Below are 25,847 nucleotides of genomic sequence, written 5' to 3' on the forward strand. Positions count from 1 at the left end.
CATTTTTCTCAGTGAAGACTGAGGCAAAGAATACATTTAATCTCTCCTCTATGGTCTTGACTGGAGACCTTTTATCCCTAGGTCAACTAGCAGTCCAACTGATTCTCTTCCTGGCTTTTTGCTTTTAATATGCCTAAAACATTTTTTTTACTGTGTGTTTTTGCTTCCAGCGCAATCTTCTTTTCAAGGTCTCTTTTCGCCTTCCTTATTAGCGTCTTGTGACTTGACATTTCTTGTGCTGTTTACAATTATTTTCAGACGAATCCTTCTTCCATTTTCTGAAGGATTCTTTTTTAGCTCTAATAGCTTCCTTCACTTCACTCGTTAACAATACTGACTGCCGTTTGGTCTTCTTTTCTCCTTTTTTAATACATGGAATGTATCTAGTCTGGGCTTCCTGATGGTATTTTTGAATAATATCCAAGCCTGATGTATATTTTTGAAGTTTCTTTTTTTTTTTTTTACCATTCTCCTCATATTTTAATAAGCTCCTTTATTAAAGTTAAGTGTTATTGTACTGGATTTCCTGTGCAAACTTATTCCAGGGATTATATTAAATCTGATATGTTATGATCACTGTTATCAAGTGAGTCCAGCACCATTACCTCCTGCATCAATTCATGTGCTCTACTAAGAACTAGATATAGAATTGCTTCACCTCTTGGTAAGTTCCTGAACCAGCTGCTTCATAAAGCAGTCCTTGATTTCATCAAGGAATTTTATTTCCCAAGCATGCCGTGATATTACATTTACCCAGTAACATTTATTTGGGTAGTAGAAGTTACTCAGTTTGCTAGCCTCCCTAATTTCCGATGACATTTCAGCATTTGTCAGTTCATCCTGGTCAGGCAGATAGTAGTGCACTCCTATCTCTATCCTTTTCCTCCTTACACATGGAATTTCTACCTATAGGGATTCCAAGGTGTGCTTCCGCTCCTGTAGAATTTTCAATCCATTCAATTCAAGGCTCTCCTTAACATATAACGCTATGCCTCCACCGATTCGATCCACCCTATCACTATGATATAGCTTGTACCCCGGTATGACAGTGTCCCATTGATTATCTTCCTTCCACCAGGTCTCAGAAATGCCTATATCTATCTTTTCATTTAGTGCAATATATTCTAACTCTCCAATGTTGTTTGTCAAATCTATTTACAATTTGCTCAATAGTTGGCATGGATAACTTGCAATCTTTTAAATCAGCCTGCTATGTATTTAAGGAAGCCTGGTCTACTGTGGCCTGTATTACAATCTCACTATCGAGATGCTCTGTTTTCCCTTTTACGACGATTTCTTTTAAAGATACCTTGTCCTGAACCATGCTCTTTTGAGCGACTGTTGGCCTTCCACCAGTTTCTAGTTTAAAAGCTGCTCTATCTCCTTTTTAAATGCTGATGTCGGCAGCCTGGTTCTACACTGGTTAGGTGGAGTCCATCTTGTGAAATAGGGTCCCCCTTCCCCAGTATGGCACCCAGTTCCTAACAAATCTAAAACCCTCCTCCATGTACCATCACCTTATCCACGCATTGAGATTATTAAGCTCTGCCTGTCTCCTGGGTCCTGCACTTGGAACAGGGAGCACTTCTGAAAATAGTACCCTGGAGGTTCTGGATTTTAATTTCCTACCTAAGAGCCTAAATTTGGCTTCCAGAACCTCCCTTCTGCCTTTCCCCGAGTCTTTGTGCTATTTATAAGAAAGCATTGCACTGCCATGACTTGAGGAGTCTCAAGTTTTAACTCCTGGAGAGACTCCTAAAATCATCCCCATCAGTGCTGACAATTTAAACAATCTATGCCTAGTGGGATCCTCCCCTAGATCCGGAAAGCCCCCACAGATCTGGGTCCTGCAGGTCTGTAGCCACAGCATCGTCATCCACTGTGGAAGTACAGTACCTGTCAGGGAAAGTAAAGGCATAAAAAAGTATTTGGAACATCTGAATCATCTACAGGTGGACTATCCCCTGGCTACACATAGTTCTTCTGCTGTGGACCTGTGCTCACTGGGAGAGAAGCCCCCAGGATTAACGGGGCTGCAATATTAAGACAGATTCACGGAAACTTTGTTAATCATATATACCTTAAACATAATATTAATAACTTCAGTTGGAAATCCTTGCCCCTGAGGGACAGAGGAACCCTCCACACACCATTTTGAACTTTTAAAGTATTTCGGCACCAAATTGCAGATATGTTTCGCTGGGGCGCACCAGCGCTTTTTACCGGCTCCACTTTAGACTTTTGGGATGGTCCTCGGATGGACTGTATACAAGAATTCCCTGAATGGATAGAAGAGGGCAAAGACGACACTACTATCCCCCTTCTTATGCCACGTGGTACGTGGAACACAGATATAAACATAGAAACATGATGGCAGATAAAGGCCAAATGGCCCACCTGCAGTAACTATTATATCTTCCTCTCTCTAAGAGATCCTATGTACCTATACTAGGCTTTCTTGGAATCAGACACAGTATCTGTCTCCACCACCTCTACCGGGAGACTGCTCCCCATACATCTACCACCCTTTCTGTAAAAAATTATTTCCTTAGATTACTCCTGAGCCTATCACCTCTTAACTTTATCCTATGCCCTCTCATTCCAGAGCTTCCTTTCAAATGAAAGACTCAACCCATGCGCATTTATATTACGTAGGTATTTAAACATCTGTAACATATCTCCCCTCTCCTGCCTTTCCTCCAAAGTATAAAAATTGAGATCTTTAAGTATGTCCCCATACGCCTTATGATGAAGACCATGCACCATTTTAGTATCCTTCCTCTAGACCGACTCCATCCATTTGATATCTTTTTGAAGGTGCGGCCTCCAGAAATATACACAATATTCTAAATGAGGTCTCATCAAAGATTTATACAGGAGTATCAATACTTCCATTTTCCTACAGGAAATACCTATCCATATGTACCCTAGCATCCTTCTAGTTTTCGCCGTCACCTTTTCAACCTGTTTGGCCACCTTAAGATCAATCCAAACAATCATTACATTAATGACTTCTATTCCGCCTGTACCTTGCAGTTCTAGGCGGATTACATCAGAAGATAACTGAACATTTCCAGGAAAATTACACTCTAGGGGGCTGGTTACATAAAAGAGTCTTAGAGGAAAAATTACAAGATGGGTGGCGAACATAGGAGAAATTACAAGAAGAGAATAAATCAGAAGAAAATTGGACATTACAGGGAAATTACAGTTTAGGGGACTGGTTTCATAGTTGAGTCTTTGAGGAGAAAGTGCAAGAGTAGCAATTTGAGGGGGAATTTACGAAGGGAGGGGGAAGGACAAGGGGAGAGTTAAGATAACTGGATAAATTTTTTGAAAAGCAAGGTTTTGATTTCTTTTCAAAATGATTTGAAGTCGCTTGTTGTTGTCAGCAAGTTAGTAATGGAGGGGTCTAGTTTCGCTGCCTGCATTGCTAGTAGGTTATCATACATCTTCTTGCGCCGAGTACCTTTGAATGGGGGGGTAGGAAAATGGGGTCAGAGTTCTCATTTGTATGGGTAGTCGGTGTGAATCTAGGTAGGCATTGGTGATGTGGTCAAATTTTCCAAGTGAATAGATCAGTCTGAGGGCTGTATTTTGTACAGTCTGTAATTGTTTTATCAAGTTTGTGGGGCACGGTAGGTAGAGGATATTACAGTAATCCACTAGACCTAGGACTAGGGATTGGACTATAAGCCTATATTGCTCTTTGTCAAATAATTTTCTTATTTTTCGTAGATTGCGCATGGTTAGAAATGCTTTTTCAGTAGTTGATTTGGGCCTGCATTGTGCAGCATTTATCTATCGTCACTCCTAGGAGTTTGAGAGCGGACTGCATAGGGTATTTGGTGGCACTTATTTCTAATTCTGTTATGGATGGGGTTTTGTTCTTTTCAAGCAATAGAAATTTTGTTTTGTCTGAGTTCAGCTTCAATTTGTGGTCTGTCATCCATTTTTCCACTGCTTCTAGTGCTTTTTTCAGATTATCTGTTGAAGTGGGATCTGGTGCGTCGAAGGGGAGGATTGTCGTCTGCGTAGCTGAATGATGTTACGTCAAGGTTATCTAGAGTGGTACCAAGGGAGGATATGAAGAGGTTGAAGAACATGGGCGACAGTTGTGCCCTTGTGGTACTCTGCAGGGGTTGGACCAGGGGTCTGATTTAAGATCGTTTGTCTTTACTCTGTATGTTCTTGTTTTAAGGAATCCTTGGAACTAGTTGTATACCCCTCCTGAAATCCCTATGGCTTCTAGTATCTGAAGTAGTATGGTGTGGTCTACCAGGTCAAAAGCTGCAGAGTTGAATTATCAGCATCCTTCTTCCTTTGCTAAGGTGCTGTCGGGCTGTGTCTAGTAGAGTTACTAGTAGTGTCTCTGTGCTATGGTTGGTTCTGAACCCTGATTGTGAAGGGTGAAGTAGGTTGTAGTCTTCCAAGTAGTTGGTGAGGTATTGGGCAACTAGACCTATAAGTTTAACGTATAATGGTATTGAGGCGATGTGTCTATAGTTGGAGGGGGTATCTATTGGGCCTTTATGATCTTTCAATATTGGGGTGATTATGATCTCTCCAAGGTCTTGTGGGAATTGACCTTCCGTGAGTGTGATTTGTATCCATTGCATGAAGCTGGCTCTAAATTTGGGGGAGGCATTTGTTAGCAGATATGAGGGACAGTTGTTCAGGTCGCATGATGCTAGGCTGTATTTTTTGTAGAGTCGGTTTATGTCAGTCCATTGTACTACTGGGAAGTTGGTCCAGGTCCTATCTGCTGCAATGGCTTCTCCTATTGTAGGGTTTATTCTTATCTCATCGAGGTGGGTTGGTATGTTGTTGAAGGTGGACCTGATTGTAGTGATCTTGCTTTTATAGTGGTCTGCTAGTTGGATGGCTGTTGGTGGGTGGTTTCCTTGTGAGGCTAGGAGTGGCTTGGTATCAGTAAGGTTTTTTACTAGATTGAAAAGTTTTTTTGTGTCTGGGCTTCTAAGCCAACTAGTTTGGGGTAGTAAGCTTTTCGTTTTTCCGTAAGTTTGATCTTGTATTGTTTAATTAGGCTTCTCCATTCAACTTTGGGGTGTTCTTGGTTCTTTTTTATCCAGATTCTTTCAAGCTGTCTGCAGCGCCTTTTTAGTTGGAGAAGTTCAGTGTCAAACCATTTGTCAGACGTCCTGCAGATTCTATGCTTTACATTTACTGGGGCTAGCTCATTCAGGATTGTTTCGCTTAAGGTATGCCATTGGCAAATTAATTCTTTAGGGTCTATGGAGACATTTGCGGGGTCTACTTTGTCCCAAAATATGGTGGGTTCGATTTTTTTGTGAGTTTTAGGTTGCAGGGTAGGGTGTATTAGAAAACAGTCCTAAAGGAAGAGTCATCAGAAGAATTATTACTGTTATCATACAGAACAGGATGATGCATTATAACATGATATATTTCCCAGATTTGCTAAACACATTTATCCACAGCATTATCCAAAATAAAGAGCAATTTCCCAGTACAATACATTACAATTTTAAGATAGGAACATAAGATGTCAGTTAGTTCAGTGATTCCCAAACCTGGTCCTGGAGGCATCCCAGCCCATCAGGTTTTCAGGATATCCACAGTGAATATTCATGAGAGTGATTTGCATACAGTGGAAGCAGTTCATAAAAGTATTTCTCATGAATATTCATTGTGGATATCTTGAAAATCTGATAGCTAGGGTGTCTCCAGGACCTGGTTTGGGAACCACCGAGTTAGTAATTATCTACTTGAAGGGACTATAGTAAGAAATTACTAACCATTAATTTTATTATTAGAATATAAGAGAGTGTTACAGAGGAAAGTTATTAGTTATTAAATACAGTATATTGTGCAATATAGGCAAATACAAAAACAAAATTTACCTTTTCAGCATTGGAACGAATGCATTTAACAAAATACGGTTCTGCTTGTCCTAACGTCTCTATGAGCTTGTTAAGAGAGGTCTAGAAAAGAAAGCAGAAGTTATATCAATTCAAGCAGGAATACTGGCATAATAGCTCTGCTTGATAAAGGGAAAACTGTTGATGTGAAGGTTCTATGAATGAACCCTTCCATAGACATAAGACTAGACCTAGAGACAGTTCTCCAGATGAGTATAAGAAATTGAAGTGGGTAAGAACACTGACTGTCACACAAAAAACTTCAGAATCTACAGGCTCCTTGCAAGTCTACCACATATCTGAAATCTCCTGGCAACAGCATCCCCCTCCTCTTTCATTCAAATCTTTGGATATTTATGGCCAGATCTTTATCCAGTTTTTCTGTTTGTGTATAGATACTTCGGGCATTACTATACTAGGATAAATCTTATTTTTCAAAATGCTTATCAGAATGAATATGGTTATCACAATCAAAAAACTAAAACATCCCCCAAAAAACCCTTAGTCAGCATGTGGACGTCCTAATCGCTGGAACGTCCAATTGACGATAATCAAAACCCTTTTCCTGAACATCGTGCAAGACGTTTCTGCTGCTAGGCAACCAGAGTTCCAGGAGTCATGCTGGGAGGCATGTTTTAGGCATGTTTAACTTGGGATGAATTGCAGCGAAAATCAAACCTTTTCTAAGATGTCCTGGATTGCACTTAGTTTGGAGCTAGACCTGTTTTAAACGTATCCAAGTGCCACAACTATGTGTTTTTGACTAAGCATTTAACTTTTAATCAAGTCCAATTAATGCCAATTATGAGGTGTTAGTTGCCAATTATTGGTGCCAATTTAGTCTTTTAATCAATTGTTAGGTGCCTACATTGGCTAGATGTGCCAATGTAGGCGCCTCACTTTAGGTGAACTTTATAGAATTTAGGGGCAAGTTGCAAGTAGTGAATTGTATGCCATTTATAGAATAGCATAAGCACACCTAGCACACATACAAGTAAATATAAACCACTCAAGTGCTAGTATTCTATAAATATAAGTATACAAAAGGTGCTTAAATTAGGTGCCAAGTTATAGAATAGGGGAGGGGGGCTACAACCTAGTGAATAAAAATTCTTTTGGAACATTCATTGATCTAACAGTCTGACAGTTCTTGGTTTATTAGATGTTGGAAATTCTGTTTTACAAACTTTTTGCTCTAAATGCATGAAATGTATACTAACAGAGATCTTAACATCTTTTTGTCATGATTAAATGCCATTTTTCTATTAATTATACACCACTTAGTATTGGGAGGGGGGAGGGTTTTTATTGGAGGGTTTATGATCTTACAATTAATAATGGGCTTAGAGGGAGGTTGGGGGGAGGGTTGCTTGTATGTTTATAAAGTATACTGATAAGATGTTCAAGTGGTCTATTTAATATTGTTCATATTAATTTTGTACACTTGATGAAAGCTTAAAAATGAATAAAGAATTAAAAAAAAAAATAAAAAAAAAGAGATCAGTATTTCTGATATCAAATAATTGTGCAATCAGAACAGGCTGAACCATTCCTGTCATAATTACTGATTTCGGAGAGGGTTGTCTCCTGATGGCAGCAACCTCGTGAAACAAGGCCCTGCAGGATCTCTTGTTGAGATTACTTTTGGTTTGCTTTTGAATTGCTTAGCTGGAGTTGAGTCTTCCTCCTTCACGATGGATTACAATCATCAGTTGATTTGATGGCTTGATGATCTCCTGTGACTAGACAAAACATCAGCCTGGATGGTTTGGCTGGCTAGCTAAGTAGCACTTTATTATATATAATCTTTTTGTAAACATTTTTTCAACTCTCTATTGGATTTAGCTTTGTGCTGGATAGACTATTTGGATTTGTCTGTTTTAAATACTTTTTTGACATGATTGGGTTTTCTTCCCTTGATGATTTCAGGGGAGCTTTTTTTACTTCATGCCTTTTTCCTTATTAGAAAGATTCTAACTAGAACCTTGAGCTTATGGTGGAGTGCTATCCTCTAGATTTTGAGGACAGTGCTGGTAATTATCTTAGCTCACCGGTGGTCTATTCGGCACAACACTGAATATCTAAGACACATACTATATAGTGTGGAGAGGAAGTGAAAATAGGAAGGAGAAAAGTGGTAGATTGACTCCAGACCCTGGAAAGAAAATTAAGACAGAAGAAAGCAGAAACTTGAAACTGGGATAAACATGAATAAAATGGCCAAACAACAAAGGTAGAAAAAAAAAATAATTTTATTTTTAATTTCATGAACAGAAAATGACATTTTACTGTAAATTTGCACTGCTTTCTTTTTACATTCTAAAGTGTAGAGTGCTGTTTCATTTTCTCTGGTGTTGAACTGCATATCTCACCAATCTTGAGATTTAAGTTTGATTTTTGTCTACGTTTATTTAAGTTTGTGGTTGCTTGTAGTTGGGTTTTTCTATGTAGGGATCCTATTGTGATACATGCATCACATTGTATTATGTTTAGTGACTTACGATATAGCTGATGGGGAGGGAGGGTGAACAGTTGTTATAGATTGGCTCACCATGATAACCCAAATTTCTAACCTCGGTTTATATTTGAGTCAACCTTTTTTCCCTCTTTTTGGAGGGAAAAAAGGATACCTCTGTTTGTATTTGGATCAGTTTATATTTGAGTATAACCAGTAATCCACTCCCTCCTTCATAATATTGGGACAGGCATCCCCCAGCTCAGAGGGACTAGTCCGCAAACTTGTATGACAGACCTATGCCACAGAGGCAGCTGCTGCAGCTTTGAAACCCAAAGCCAGCACTTCAAGTTGTCTTGTAAGGACCAATTCCACTTTACGATTCTGTGCATCCATCAGCATCACTCTACCCTCACTAGGAAAAGAGGTGTGTTTGGCTACTGGAGCTACTGCATAGTCCCCTTTTGCCTGCGAAAACAGCTGTTGGGAGTTCGGAGTCATAGGATAAATTTTAGACATAGCTTTGGCCACCTTCGGCGAGCCTTCAGGTGACTCCCATTGGTCAGAGACTAGAGAGGTGAAGTTCGAATGAGCAGAAAAGAAGTGTTGCTCATAACTGTACATTGGGAAGAGGGCAGCTGCGAATCAAGCTGCTACGCAAAGGAGGAGTCAGAAATGACTAAACTAAACTAAATCTTGTTCTTATATACCGATTCATCCCTGAGAAACAAGGTTCGACTCGGTCATCAGTAGTTGTAGTTAATAGAGAGAACTGACCTCATGGAAACTTATCTGCTAGAAAACGCCTGAAACAAGAGTAGTTTCCAGGATTTTTCAGAAAACTTGAAAGGATAGACAAAATCTTATTTGAGAAGGTAGATCATTCCAAAATGCTGTTAATAAGTAGGGGAAGGAATGAACAATTTTACTGATAGATCTGGCACCTTTTACAGTGGGAAAAGAAAGTTTAAATACATGGACAATTCTGCGACTTGAGGATCTCGAAGAATTTAAAGCTAGAGGAACCAATGAATCAAAGATACCATGTAAGATTATAAAAACTATTCAGGCATATTTAAACTGAACTCTCAATCAAAAAGGAAGTCAATGTAAACTCCTTAACAGAGGTGACACATGGTCATACTTTGTTTTTTACCAAAGATCAATCTTGCGGCAGTATTTTGAATTAATTGGAGTCTTTTTTTCATTTCTTTTGCTCAAACCCATGTAAACAGAGTAACAATAATCCAGCTGTGTCAAAATGATGGACTGGACCAAAACTGCAAAATGATGTTGATAAAACAGGTAACGGATCCTTTTCAATGTATGTAAACTGAAGAAATATTTCTTAATCAGATGGTTTACCTGACAATGGAAAAAGATTTCCAATACTCAAGAAGACTCAATTGGCAGAACATCACTAGAATTAAGGGTAATTGGAAGGTTTGCAATTTATGGACCAAACAAAAGTAATTTTGTTTTTATTGTGTTTAATTTCATTTGAACCAGAGATGACCATGACTGTAATTTGGATAAACAAGAATTTATGTTGACTAAGATTAATCAAATTAGGGTAGATTTCAAGCAAAATAAAAATATCATCCACATAAATAAATAGTGATTCGATAGGGCTTAGTTTATAAAATTTTAACATAGTCATGTAGATATTAAAGAGGATAGGAGATAGCGGGGAACTCTGTGGAACACCACAATCCGATGACCATGCAGTTATTGTGCCCCCAAAGTTCACTACATAGGACCGCAATGAAAGAAATCCTTTGAACCTGGTCAGGACTTTATCCTCCAAGCCGACCCGAAAAGACAGCGCACTGAGGAAATATCACTATGATCCCCTGCACCTCCTGACCTCCTGTCACCTCATACAAAAATGCAGCAAAGCCTTAAGATAGTAAAGGCATGGACAAGGATTTCCAGTCCTCACAGATCTGCTCCATAGGGTCACTGATCTAAGAGCCAGCATGTTGTGAGGCAGAGAGGCCTGCTGGGATAAGAAGCCCCATGTAGCAAAGCTGGCATGCTCAAAGTCAGGGCAGCGCTTCCCAGGCCTATTAAATAGGTTTCCCAAAGAAGAATCCTTACAACAAAAGCTCTACAGACCCCTGCAAAGCTCCTGACTGAGATGGAGCGCTTCCTCCTCCTTCACATACTTGCATTTTGCAGCCTTGTTGCATGCAGCCTCTAGATGAGCTATCTTCCCCACAGGCCAAGCACTTTGGGCCTTTCTGGGGGTCTAACCTCTGGAGGAATGAAGAGAAGGTTGTTACACAGGGGCCTCACAGTCTGCACTCAAGCCTTTGATAAATCAGCGGGTGAACAGCTCCCAGGGGAATGGACCCCCAAGCTCCAGCAGGGATACAAAACAAGCTGGCTCCACAGTACTCAAAGAGATTGGCCTGAGAGCAGCAGTTCACCTATGTGGGACTGTGTCTTTTCCCTGGTGGAGAAAGGTGAAGAAAGGGACCTCCGAGCACCGAAGCCATGCAGCAAAATCCAAAGACCAACAGCAAAAAATACCCGAAAACAACAAAAAGAAGTAGAGCAGATCAGAATACACCTCCTAGGTTTGCTTTCAGAAGGAAAAACTGAAGAGAGAGCTGTCACTGCAGAAGGAGAGGAATTCAGAGTTTTAAATATTGGTCGCCGTACCTTAAGAAGGATATGGCGATACTCGAGAGGATTCAGAAAAGAGCGACACGATTGATAAGAGGTATGGAAAACCTTTCATACGCTGAAAGATTAGAGAAACTGGGGCTCTCTTCCCTGGAAAAGCGGAGACTTAGAGGGGACATGATAGAGACTTATAAGATCATGAAGGGCATAGAGAAAGTGGAGAGGGACAGATTCTTCAAACGTTCAAAAACTACAAGAATGAGAGGGTATTCGGAAAAATTAAGAGGGGACAGATTCAGAACCAATGCTAGGAAGTTCTTCTTCACCCAAAGGGTGGTGGATGCCTGGAATGCGCTTCCAGAGGGTGTGATAGGACAGGGTACGGTATCAGAGTTCAAGAAGGGATTGGATGAATTCCTGAAGAAAAAAAGGATAGAAGGGTATAGAGAGAGATCATTATACAGGTCCTGGACCTGATGGGCTGCCACGTGAGCAGACTACTGGGCCGGATGGACCCCAGGTCTGACCCAGCAGAGGCACTGCTTATGTTTTTATGTTCTTAAAGTAATATTCTTATGCAGATTTGCGACTATTGGAAAATAACAGCTAAAGTATGGAACCCCATGTCTTTGCTAAAGAATGCTGCTTGGCATTTTCTTGGAGCAGAGTTAATTCTGAAATGGAGTCCCTGTTACAGAACTATGTTTCAAGAAAATGCAAATGAAACCCAAGAAGAGTACTGGAATTCAAACAAAAATTTATAAGACGTCTCCTCTGACCCCCTGAGAAAAGAGGGTGGGAGGGATAGATAGCTCCAACGAACACGCACCCCAAATCCTTAATAATTTGTTTTGTAAAGGGAAGCCCTCAGTTACACAACCCGCAATAGGGACACGCCCCATAGCGCCAGCTGACACAGTCCTACACCCAGAATGGTATTATCTGCAAAACATCCCTGGGCTACCCCGTGAATAAATAATACCTTACCACCTAGTGCACAAACTAGTGTGCTAAAAAGTGAACAATTTAAATAATATACAATAATGCTATTAACAAAGTGAATTTGTTAGCTATCTCCACTCCCCATCCGAGGGAGATACTACGTCCAGAATCGACCAAGCCAGCACAGACACAATCAAAATAAGAGCACTTAGCTTCTTGATGAGCAGTCAATAAATGGTCAATAACCCGGTCAACGGGGCTCCGTTTTGGGGGAGAATCCCCCTTCCTCAGGAACTGATTTTGCTATAGTGGGCTCTCCAGAGACCAGCCAAAAGGGTGTCTGGCAAAGGTGAAAATGGCGCTGGAACAGAGAGGTCCTCCTCCTGAAATTTTACTGCAGCGTCCTACGTCACACGTAAAACCATGTGATGGAACTCGGGAAATTTTTTTTAAAAACCCGGGGATAATGAACTGAAAAATTAATTAAATTAAATAAAAAAATAAAATAAAAAAAATTGACTTAACATCCATTAACATTCAACTTGCTGCACATATGACAGGGGTGTTAAAGTTCCTCCTCGAAGGCCACAATCCAGTCGGGTTTTCAGGATTTCCCCAATGAATATGCACTGCTTTCATTGTATGCTAATAAATCTCATGCATATTCATTGGGTAAATCCTGAAAACCCGACTGGATTGTGGCCCTCGAGGAGGGACTTTGATACCCGTGTCATATGACATATACCATGTTTAGATTAGAATAATGCTTTCTGCATTATCAAAAGCAGCTTGAACATCTGTCTGTCCCAAACTCAGCAACAGTGAACATTACATATAAATGGTAGAACATTAAAGATATCAATAATCAAATAAGTGACACATATCATTTGATACCTGGAACTGTGCACTGATGCTGGGTGGCTTCTTCTTCTTATGCAGGTGAAGAAGGGACTTGGTGATGCGATCTTGCAGCGTTAGATTGGTCAGATGTTTAAGCGATTTAACATTTAACAAGTGCTGGGAAACAAGGGAGATAACTGATGCTTCTAATCAGAAACAACTATATCAATAAGTCTGCCTACATCTTTTAGCACACTTATTCTGTTGAGCTCCTAGTTTAAGGCATTAAGACAAATACCAAAAAACAACAGGGGGCGATATTCAAAGCAATTTAACCAGCCAGAAACAGTTTATGGACAGTTAAATTGTTTGTTTGGCATTGCCGCTGAAAATAAAATGGGTAGTGCCAAAATGAAAACCAGCTATTTTGGGGTAAGAGTTGGCACTTGGCCGACTTGCCGATATTCAGCACTTAACTAGCTGGGTTAACTGTATAAATAGGATCACATACAAGTCAGACCTGTCTTTTATGTGGTAACCTATAGCCGAGTTAAGTGCTATGTGCTTGCCAGCTCAATGTTGGGCTTGGACATGGCTCAGTATTGAAAATCCAAGTTTAACACTGTGATAGTCAGCAAAATGCTGATCAACAATAACTGAATATCAGGCAAAAAATTTAAAATGTTCACACTTTTCTGCCTCTAACTAATGAAGATAAACATACATAAAAATATATCTACATCCACAGTTTCTGTCTAATGCCTCTACAGTGGAATCAGTCTAGTAGAGCCCAATGGTGGGTGGAGAGCAAATAAATTCCTAACATTAAAATTATATAAGTCTCATATTCAAAAGCACTTATCTGTATACCGTGTTTCCCAGAAAACAAGACAGTGTCTTATATTAATTTTGGGTCCTCTCCTCCACCCAAATTCTTCCTCTTTCCTTTCTCTCCCCCACATGTGCAGCATCTTTCCTCCCCTCTCATTCAACCCCTTGTGTCTTCCCTCTACATCAGCTTTCTATCCCTCCCTCCCATCCCCCCATGCAGCAGAACCCTTGCAAAGCATCTTTCTATCCCTCCCTCCCTCCCATCCCCTCCATGCAGCAGAACCATGCTGACCCTCCTTACGAGACCGACATACCTCCCTCCAAACAGCAGCGTCGGCAACACTTTAAACAGACTGCTTCGCAGCCTTCTCCTGCTGTGCTGCGTCGCTGATGACATCATCAGTGATGTGGCAGAGGGTAGGACCCAGCGGGAGAAGACCGCGAAGCAGTCTGTTTAGAGTGCTACCGATGCTGCTGTTTGGAGGGAGGTATGTCGGTCTCGCGGTGGGAGGGTCGGTGGAGTTTGGATGGGAGGGAGATATGGAAAGATGCTGCTTAGGGGAATGGGTGGGAGGTTTAGTGGGGTTTGTCTGCATGGCAGGGGAGAGAAGTGCTGCTGCTGGCGAATCCAGGAATGGCATCAGGGAGTGTCGGGGACATTCAGGAGGAGTTTGGGGGGTGATCTAACTAGGGCTTATTTTGGGGGTAGGTCTTATTTTCGGAGAAACACGGTAATAGCAGCCACTAAAGGGTAAGTGACCCCTAGCAGTCAATTTTTAGTTGCTGAAAACTTTTAGACTGCCTTGGAACTTTTTAGAGAGGAAGCCAATTAACAAGCTAAGCCCCAAAACTCAATTTTTTGGCTTTTTGAGTTTTGAACTCTTGAGTGGTAAGAACAATTCCTCTATTTTCACTGGGTTTCTGGAGCTATAATGCCTTTATTACATTAAAAAAACAACAACCCTGAAATGGGAAAGATTGAAAACATGATGTTTTTTTTTAATTTTTTTTTTTTTTTTTAACTACATGAATATTCAAACTTTCTTAGTGGGCCAGCACACGAAGACAGCTGAATGATTTAGGGGACTGGATTCTATATATGGCACCTAAAAACAAACAAACCATTGAGCAGTATTCTATAAACTGTGTTTAAAGTTAGGCTTGGGTTATAGAATAGTGCTTATGCCTGGCAGCCGCACCTAATTTTAGATACGTCCATTTGCATCAAAAGAAATGTAGTACAAATCCTCGTGCCTAAAATTAGGTGTGGATGCCCCTTATTCTATAATTGTGTGTGTAACTTTAAGGAGCACCCCTAATTCGTCCATGTCCCACTCATTTCTGTGCCCCAATTTTGGTATGGATCTGTGCCTAAATTTACATGCATAAATTTAAATCAAAACCAATTAACACAAATAATTGCATAAGAAGCCAATCAGCACTAATTGGCTCATTATTCAATTTCAATTACATGTGCAACTCAAAAAATGCCATATATAGAATTTGGGAGTTAGTCACTTATTTTCATTCCAAATATTCTGTAATCTTATTCTTTATGCAGGCCAGCTGAATATGCAGTCCTAAGTTAGTACTTCTATTTTAGCAGACGCCCTACACAAATATTTATTTTAAATACTTATAGCCCACCTCACCTTAGGCGGGCTCCAAAAACTACATACATAATTAAACAAGGATAACATCACAAACTCACATACAAACGATATCATAGATAATCAAGAATTACATTATAAATCCTCTATCTTCCCTGCCCCGCAACAATGATAAAACAACTACAAAGAGTACAAAACACAGCCCTGAGACTAATCTATTCACTAAGAAAACACGACCACATCACCGAGGCATACCTCAACTCACACTGGCTCCCAATTCAAGCAAGACTACTATTTAAATTCTATTGTCCATTATTTAAATCCATAAATGGTGACAGCCCAGCCTACTTGAACAAACGCCTAATCCAAACTACCACAACCAGACACAGGAGAACCCAGACACCATTCACATACCCTCCAATCAGACAACAAACGGAAAAAACTGTACGATGGCCTTCTAGCCACACAGGCAGCAAAACTAGACCACTAACTCTCCAATCTACTAATCGCGACCCAGACTACAAAACTTTCAGGAAAGAAATAAAAACTCTGCTATTCAAGAAATCCATGAAGACTAACTAACACCATATGAAACATTTCAATCCTCTGAAGCAACCTGCTCTACTCTGTAACACCTCTGGGCATGTCCAGAAATCTTCTGTAATCCGCCTTGAACCGCAAGGTAATGGCAGAATAGAAATCACTAATGTAATAAATATATATTGCTGCATATCCATAGTCCACAAAATGCTGCATTTTATATACCACCCCTAGACAGCATCTGAATATCACCACTATCTGAATTTTGACCCTGCCCTTAGAACACTTCCTCTTAAAGAAACAAGCAATCTGTTATAAAATTACCTTCTAAGAGGTTAATTTCATAAAGTAATTTTTCTTATTATGTAGCAATATTTGTGCGTAAATGGCCTCTTTTAAATTACTAACTTAAGTAAATGCACATACAGGGGTCCATTTACTAAGGCGTGCTAGCCAATTTAGCGCACGCTAAACGCTAACGTGTTCATTGAATATAATGGACGCGTTAGCGTGCGCTAAAACGGCTAGTGCGCCTTAGTAAAAGGACCCCCATAATGAAATCTACTCTGACAGTAAGTGTGTACAGGGGCAGAGTTTGGGTGAAGTTTGTATGTTGACATATAGATTATAAAATATGCCAATCTATACGCATACTTGAATAAAATAGCACCTACTTATCCTAAATCAGGCACTTTGTTGTAAAATTCCCTTTATATGTGTAGGGCAAGTGGGTGTCTATTTTGAGTCTATTTTAGAAAGACATATAGGTATCTATGTATCTATAAAACTTTTACAAAAAAGCTGCAGACATTGCATCTGTATGTAGAGGGTAATTTTATAAAGCATATTTACATATAAAATACTGATTTACACACATATAAAATTAGATCATGCCAAAAATTACACATGGTGCAAGCAATGTGTGCCCATACTTGTACCATAGGTGACGTGTCTGCTAGTGGGGACGATAAAGAGATTTTGTTGAAGAGAGGGAAGAGTGCGAGAAGGTAAATAAGGAATTACAAGTTAATTGAAGAAGGGGAGTGATTGAGACTGACGTGAATTAAAAATCAGCAACAGAATTTTGTATGTCAACCTGTGTGCAACAGGGAGCTAGTGAGCAGATTTTAAAAGGGGAGTTACATGATCATATTTTTTGGCACCATTTGATGAGTTTTATGGAAATGTTCTAGATCAACTGCAGCCTGTGGAGATTTTTAAATCTAATGCCTTGTATAATAAATTGTATAATAAAAGCTTACTTAGCTAGGGGAGAGCACCGGCACATAGACTTTGTCAGCGGACTTCACCAACAAGTGTGCCTGTATATCCCATGCTTGTCTCCAGAGAAAACTGTCCCAATGCACCTGGACGTACACACGGTAGCGCCGCACAAAAGAATGTAGAGAAGACCAAACCGCGGCCTTACAAATATCCTTTGGAGGCACCAGAAAAGACTCAGCCCAAGAAGCTGTCTGACTCCGAGTGGAATGAGCCTTGCAAAAATCCGGAACAGGCTTCTTCTGAAGAAGAGAGGCAGAAGCAATATTCTCTTTGATCCAGTGTGCAATGGTAGCCTTGGATGCGCCATCCTTCTTATGAGGACCCGCTAAGAAGACAAAAAGATGATCCAACTTCTGGGTCCACTGAACATAAGAGCGAAGTACCCGACAGACATCCAACTTGCGCAACTGCCTCTGTTCTGAAGAGTCCTCCTGGCTACTAAAGACCGGAAGGACCACAGACTGGTTGACATGAAAAAGTGAGACCACCTTCGGTAGAAAGGAAGGAACAGGCTATAGTTCCACCCACTCCCTAGAAAACTCCAGGAAGGTAGAACTCCAAGAGAAAGCCTGCAGCTCAGAAATGCATCTTGCAGAAGTAATGGCCACCAGGAAAAACGCCTTGAAAGTAAGGTCCTTCAACGAGCAGGAACCCCGGGGCTCAAAGGGAGGGCGCACTGGCACGGACAGGACCAGATTGAGATCCCAAGCTGAACTGGAGGCCGAAGCAATTTAGCTGCCCTCAAAAAGCAAACAACATCCGGAAAAGAAGTTAAATGCTTACCCTGCAGAAAACCGCGAAAAGCAGACAAAGCTGCAAGCTGAACCCAGACAGAAGACCACGCTAGTCCCCTATCCAGGCCATCCTGCAAGAATTCCAATGTGAGGCAAAGAGGCATGAAAAGAAATCACTACACGCGCAGCACATCACTCTTCAAAAAATACGCCAAACCCACACAGAAGCCTGAGAAGTGGAAAGCCTCCAACACCCCAAGAGAGTGAAGATAACTTTAACTGAATAACCTTTCTTACCTAGGTGTTCCCTCTCAAGAGCCAAGCTGTAAGACAAAAGGAACCCAGATGAAATATTGGAATGGGGCCACGAGAAGATGTACCACGGACACCTGGGCCAGTCTGGAGCCACCAGGATCACGTGGCCAGGGTGCCAAGCAATGCTAAGGACTCTGCCCACCATTGGCCATGGAGGAAACAAAAACAGGAGGCCCACCATTGGCCAAGGCTGTACCAGAGCATCCAGCCCCTCAGCCTGAACATCCCTGAGCCAACTGAAGAACCATGGCACTTTGTCATTGACATGCGTGGCCATCAGGTCCAGGACCTGCAGCTCCCTAGACTGCACAATCAACTCGAAGGCTGCGGGACTGAAATGAATCTCTGCCTCCACCATGAGCAGAGCAGCCTCCTGTGTCACCAGATTACTCGTGGTTCCCCTGATGATTGACATAAACCACCATCGTGGCATTGTCCGAGAGACCCTGAACATACTTGCCTGCCAACATCTGGAACGCTAATAACGCCAGCTGGATGGCTGTGGTCTCCAGAACACTGATCAACCAAGACGCCTCCTCCAGAGACCAGCTGCCCTGAGCTGAGTGACAGAGACACTGAGCTCCCCAACCGAGGAGACTGGTATCCTTGAGAAGCACTGTCTACTGGGGCTGATCCAAATTCACTCCCTGCACCAGATTAGAAGATTGTAGCCACTAATGGAGAATACGACAAACTAACCCCCGAAAAGGAATGGGAGAGTCTAAATTTTGCACCTGGAGCGACCACCACTGAAGCATTGCATGCTGAAGTGGGCGCATGTGAGCCCATGCCCACCAAACTATGTCCAAGGAAGCCGCCATTGACCCCAAGACCTGGAGAAAAAACTTCCTCCCGAGGACACCGGGAAGCCATCAGAAGATGAAACTGCGACTGCAAATTGACCACTCGGGCCTCTAGCAGGAAGACCTTCCCCAAGCTGGTGTCGAAAAGAACCCCAAGGTACTGCAGGCACTGAGACGGAGCCAACAGTTCTTGGACAGACTGACTGCCCATCCCAGCGACTGTATGAATTCCACAACCCGAGCCATAAAACTCATGAATTCTCCTGAAAAGACTTTGCTTGGATCAACCAGTCATCCAGATAGGGGTGAACCAGAATGCCCTCCTTGGGCAAGGCCGCCACCACAACCACAATAATCTTGATGAATGTCCACAGAGCCGTGGCCAGACCAAAAGGAAGCACACAAAACTGATAGTGCCGTCCTAAGATTGCAAAGCGAAGGAACCGCTTATGGGAGGTGTGAATCAGAACATGCAAGTTGGCCTCTGTCATATCGAAAGAGGTCAGAAATTCCCCCAGCTGAACTGTCAGAATGACAGATCTCAAGGTCTCCATGCAAAAAGACAAACTCGCAGAGCCCTGTTGACCCCTTTCAGATCCAAGATGGGACGAAAAGTCCCCTCTTTCATGGGCACCACAAAATAAATCGAATACTGGCCGGTGCCACACTCCTGTGGAGGCACAGACACTACCACTTTGAGATCTAGCAATCTTTGAAGGCCCACTTCTTCCATGCCACCTGATAAGAAGAAGCGAGAAAAGTGATCTGGTAAGGAGTGGGAAAACTCCAGAGCATAACTGTCCCGAATCACCTCCAGGACCCACTGATCTGTTGTGATCTTGGCCCACCCCTGGAAAAGTCTCACAACTGAGCGCCCACCGGAACCAAGGGAAGCGCCAGCAAGGAGTCATTGGGTGGGACGGGTGGTGGGGGAACCGGTGGAGAAATCACGTCCCCCCCGACGGGTCCCCTGAAAGGACTGCATGCACTGAAAGAAACTGTGGGATGCTGAGTGGATCCCCTGAAGCAGAGGGTCCACTACACGCAAGGAGCTCCTTCGTATCTTCCTCAAAATGCAACACCGAGGAGACCTAAAGAATAAGCTCCTGGATCTCTTCCCGCTGAAAGATGTGTACTACTGATGGATCCTCGCCAGCTGACAGAACCGAAAAACCGCTGCCAGCAGTATCTGTCTTCCTGAGAGGATCCTAGAAATCTCCCAAAGGGTCCAGGTCCTCATCAAGAGAAAACTGCTCCTCATAGATAAAATCATCGTCCCATGAGATCCTCTGCCACTTGGATGAGAGGAGGAGGAGACGGGGGCGAAACTGGCGCTGAGGGGGGCTGAACTGGCATGGACGCAGAGGAACCCCCCCCCCCCCCAGAGACTCCTGGGCGGAAGCAGGACCTTCGGCTGCCTGAAGATAAGCCCAATGGGACTCATTGCCACAGCAGAGGACCCAGCAGAAACCTGCCCTTGTCTCTCCAATACAGGGGGAAGATCACCTGAGGCTGCAGACAAAATGGAGGTGCTTCCCGCAAAAATAGGAGTTAAGCCTGCTGAAAACATACCCCGAGGCTTATAGCAGCTGAACTGTCCCAGCCACTAAAGCAGGCAAGCCGGCAGGAGTGGTAAGCGAGTCCCCAGCAGCATCGGCAATAAGGGAAACCTTATTTCCCTGACTGTTGGCAGCTGGTGGAATCCCAGTGTGGGCGGCGAAGGAAGCCTGGGCTTCCCCGCTGTCAGCTGCCAGCATACGAGGCACTCACAATAGGGATCCCTGGATGCTGGCATCCAAAGCTGACGAGGATTCCCTTTCGCAGCGGCCGGTACACCACAAGCACAGGCTGGCCGCGTCGACCTCGCGTCTGGAGCACAATGAACACTTTTTCCCTTTAAAAGTGCTCATTGTGCAATACGTGAACTAGCTAAGGGAAAAAATGCCGGTTAGCAATAAAAAGCAATAAAACAATGAACTGAAGGCTCCCTTCAGACAGGTACTGTCTCAGGATTTTTTTTTTTCTGTCAGAACAGACTCCACTGGCTCTCTAAGCTATCGGTGGCAAGGCTTACAACTGAGGCATCTCTAGAAAAATTTTGGAGAGGTGGAAGAAATGGGGGAGGGACTCAACTCATGATCTGTCGAGTGTGACACCCTCGAGGTCGGATGGACCTTTAAAAGGGTCCCGCAAGCTCAATCCGGCATCAAACAGGGACAAGAAGGCCACTAAAAAACTTCCAGCAGGCCTACACTAACCATTTTCAGGGAAGACCAGCACAGCTTACCACACCTGCTGGAGACTGAGCAAAGACTGGTTAGACTAGAGAGAAGCGCAGCTATTGGTATTACAGCCAAAGTTTTTTCTCAATCTCCATCTGCTGGTCATGGTGAACTGTTACCCATCAGTGAACTGTACCGGACTTGAGAGATGCTAAAGAAACTGATTTTGCAAAAATTTTAAGGCAAGCTATTACATTAAAGGCTGTATTCAGGAAATAGTGCTGAAACTTAGGCACTGAAAATATTCAGCCCATAATACTATTCTATAAAGGATATATAGGATAGTATTTAGCATGGATCATGCTCCTAATTTTTGGGCACTGGACTTACACCTATAAAAATCTAGTGTAAATGCTAGTGTCAAACAGAGTTAAAGCAAACACGGAACAGTCGGAATCCTGGAACAACCCCTGCGGAGTCCCCCAAGGCTCCCCACTATCTCCAACACTCTTCAACCTTTACATAACCACACTTGGCACACGCTTAGATGAAATAGGCATAATTTCATACAGCTATGCAAATGATATCACCATTCTCCTGCTTTTCGACCAAACCAACCCCAACACAACGAACAAACTACACACTGCACTAGAAACAGTATCAAAATGGATGAGACCACAAATTAAAGCTGAATCAAGATAAAACCAATTTCTTACTTCTAGAAAATAACAAAACCCCAACCATAACAAACCTAGAAATAGACTCCATCACATACCCTTTGCAACCCAACCTAAAACTGCTGGGAATAATGATAAACAAAGGCTGCACCATGCAACTTCAAATCAGCAAAAATGATCCAGAAAGCATTTGCAACTATGCACAACCTAAGGCAAATCTGAAAATACTTCAACAACGAACAATTCAAACTCTTGGAACAAGCGCTAATCCTAGGACTCCTGGACTAAACAGGAAAAACACATCCAAGACCAAGGAGAGCTCATGCACACTTTACCCCCCCCCCCAATCAAAGGTATACAAAGCAAAAAAATATACAACAGACTATTAGCCACCAGAGCAGCAAAACTGGACCACCACCTCTCCAATATGCCGACTATAACACCCCCAACAACAAAACATTCAGGAAAGAACTTAAAACCTTTTTATTCAAGAAATTTATAAAATGATCTAACTAAACTTGATCGACCCTCCACAGATCCAGACGCATACTACATCTATTAACCATGTATTCTTCCTGGAAATGCCCAGGCCAACTCTTGTTATAAACCGCCTAGAACTGAAAGGTATTGGCGGGATAGAAGACACCGATGTAATATAATATAGTGTCCAAGTTAGGTATGGTCAGGCATTATTCGTTAATTCTGTACCATCTTTACTTTAGGTGTGCTTGTATCTCAGCACAACTAAAGTTGGGTGTGCAACTTTGGGCACCATATATATGATCCAGAAGTAAATGTATACTAACAAATCCATAACACAAGTGCTATTTATGAACACAGTACTACTGCTTCCACTACTAGCTATTACCAAGCATAAAACCTCTGTGTCTATTTCTCCCTTATTTCCATGTAAGCTGTAGCCCATGAACAAGAGGAGTACAGAAAACATCTTCTTACCTTAGGAAGGCTGGGTTTGGTTTTGAAATTCTTGTTTCTCCTAAGCAAACCACAACAGATCCAATTACTGTTAAATTCACAGTATGTACTAGATCACTGTATGTCTGTAATAAATATCTATCTCCTGGAGTTTAATACATACATAAATGCTGAGGCATGCAATTCTAAGATTCTTACTGCACCTACACTAGGGTTACCATATTTAAGTTAAAAAAAAAAAAAAAGAGGACACATGGCTCTGCCCCACCCCACCCCAGCCCCTCCCCATACAAACCTCATCTCCTTTCCTAAGCTCGGGACTGTGTCTGAAGGGCATCTGAGCATGTGTGGATGTATGTGTGTGACATCATCACATCACACTTGCGCTTGCTCAGAGGCTCTCCAGATGCAGCCCTGAGCTCTGGTATTGCCTTCTAAAACCCGAAGAAACTGCCGGGTTTTCAAAATCCATCCGGACACCTGGTGGTCCTCTAAAAAAAGGATATGTCTAGGTAAATCCAGACATATGGTAACCCTAACTTCCACCAAAGTATGTACAATGCTACATATCTATAGTTTATACTCTTGATTGGGAACCTTTTCAGCTTGACTAGCTTGCCTTCATGATTCCAACTGCTGTTTCACTTGCATGCACTGTGACTTCTTGTGCTAAAGTGCTATATCATTAGTAATATTATCATCCATACAATTTGTAATGTAGACATGAGTCTTAATAAATCTAAGAAACATTCATATTTCTCTGCTAAAAATGTCTATAAACAATATCCGTCAAACAAGATGACAAAGACAAAATCATAAATAAGGTCCTTAGGTTAACTCATTTAATGAAAAAGACACTTAAGGTTAGGTTTGTCCAAGTTCAGACCTCAAAGGTTGAAAACAGGTCAAGTTTTCAAGATATCCCTAATATACTGTATATGTACAAGTATGATTTGAATGCCCACTACATTCCACTGTATACAGATCTCTTTTGTGCATATTCATTAGAGATATCCTGAAAACCTGGTGTACTTGTTTTCCTTTAGGACTGAACTTGAACGAGCTTGCTTTAGACAACTTTCAGCATTCCCTTGTCATCTGTGTTTGTGTGCTTACAGACTAATACATTCACTCAAAAACGCAAAATGGAACCTGTCTCAACATTCTTCTCTCCTAAGCTTGATGCACAGGTTGGTCACTCTTTCAACCCTTTGTACACAAAAAGGCTATATTCACTATTACTGTATGTAATACAACACATTCACCACCCATTAACAACCTACTAACATAACGGCAATGCAGGCAGATAGACTAAACTAAAATCACAATATAATCCTGCTGACAAGATATGGCCAAAAGACAAATCTAAAAAGCTATGAAATGGTAACTAGACTGGCAACAACCAAATATATCAATAACTGTATTATAAATGCTGCTCATGCAAAACCATTTCAAATAATGATAATACCAAGAACAAATTGCACAGGATACATAACAAAATAATACAAATGACCATTACTACTACTACTAGTAGTTATCATTTCTATAGCACTGAAAGGCATACGTAGTGCTGTACATTTAATGTTCAATAGATGGCCCCTGCTCAGAAGAGCTTACAATCTAATTTGGCAAAAAAACTACCTCTAAATGCTATGCCTCACAGGTTACTAAATAAACATGGACGGTTTGAAAAAAAAAAAAATAAAAAAAATCCCACAGTACCGTCTATAGTCAGATATACCATATATACTTGAATATAAACCGCTATACCATTTTTTGCCCACCTTTTTAGGGGAAAATGGTAGTTAGAATATAAAACGAGGGTTTATATTCTACCATTCCTCCCCTTACCTTCCCTGTGGTACCCTATTAACTTTCCTCCCTCCTGGTAGTCTTCTCCCTCCGCTGCCACTGCTAGACCTCCCCAAATTGGCAGATTTTTGTTGCCACAGTCAGTGCATGCCTGTACTCCCAATCTCACAATAACATCAGCTAGTGCTCCCTCCCTTCTGGTAGTCTTCCCCTCTACTGCCACTGCAGTCTTCCTGAACTGCCAGACTTTTTCCGTGGTCAGTGCATGCCATAAGGTTGAACACTGGCCAGTTCTTCAGGTGAAGTTTCAGGCACGGAAACGCCGGCATGGATGCCCTGGTCCAGCCATGGTCAGAGACAGGTTTGATATGTATGTATTTCCACCATGGCCCATAATAGGCCGAGTCATTCACCAAATAGTGGTTCATTTGAGTTTGGTGAGGTTGGCTCATTTGAGGTTGGTGAGGTTGAATTGGCCTCATTGCCCGTGGCATGCAGATCTGGTGCAGCTACAAAGGGAAAAATGTGTCAAGCTGCCACTTCATCCAACTTTTCTCTTACAGAGTGCTATTGTGCTGGAAGATCTAGAAAGTTTTGGTCTTATTTCATGGCTCTTGAGCACACAGCCTTAGTGTGCAAGGATTATTAAGAGATGGTCTTAGCTACTTTCTTGAGATCTAAGAAGCCATTGATGGTCGCAGCCTATGCAAAAGCTTGGAAGAGCTTTCAGGACTACTGCAATATATGGAATGAGGAGCCCTTTTGGACTCTGTTGCCCATGGTCCTAGCTTTTCTCCAGGAGGGGCTCAAAAAGGGGCTGACCATCAGTTCTGTCAAAGTACAAGTCACGGTGCTCTTACGTTTTAGAGCTCAAGTGGAGAAATATTCATTGGCATCTCATCCAGATGTGTCCAGATTTCTAAAGGGAGCATTAAGTCAGCCATTAAAATTAGCAGATAGTTTTACAATGACTAATATATTTAAGGACAATAAATGTGACAAACTGACTGACTTGCACATTAGGATAAGAGGGGAGAACTACAATATTGAATAGGAAAGAAACAATTAGGGTACAAACAAAAGATAGGGTAAAAATGAAAAATTTTCTGCTCTGCTAAAAAATGGAAGATCTTAGAATAAATTAGAATAGAATAGAATATCATTCTAATAAGGACGTTTAGATGTTATAAGTATCTTTAAATAAAAATGCCTTTCATTTTTATTTGAAATGAGTCATTGATGTTTCTTCTCTCAAGGTAATGAGAGCGGAGCTCCATAGTGATGGGGCAGTTACCAAAAAGATGGATGTACACAT

The 25,847-nt window shown here is 41.7% G+C and overlaps 1 protein-coding gene across 5 annotated transcripts in view; it reads right to left on the reverse strand.

The window, feature by feature from the left end:
- Positions 1 to 25,847, reverse strand: part of MYO9A (myosin IXA) — a 517,771-nt gene that overhangs the window by 177,173 nt on the left and 314,751 nt on the right. For all 5 annotated transcript variants that reach the window (XM_033919771.1, XM_033919772.1, XM_033919768.1 and 2 more), the window contains 3 exons: positions 22,742 to 22,781; positions 12,823 to 12,945; positions 5,883 to 5,963 (listed from right to left, as the gene is read on the reverse strand). In XM_033919771.1, the coding sequence (XP_033775662.1) occupies positions 5,883 to 5,963; positions 12,823 to 12,945; positions 22,742 to 22,781 (244 nt within the window). The remainder of the gene's footprint in view (positions 1 to 5,882; positions 5,964 to 12,822; positions 12,946 to 22,741; positions 22,782 to 25,847) is intronic.

Source organism: Geotrypetes seraphini, chromosome 14 (genome assembly GCF_902459505.1).
Source record: "Geotrypetes seraphini chromosome 14, aGeoSer1.1, whole genome shotgun sequence".
Lineage (NCBI taxonomy): Eukaryota > Metazoa > Chordata > Amphibia > Gymnophiona > Dermophiidae > Geotrypetes > Geotrypetes seraphini.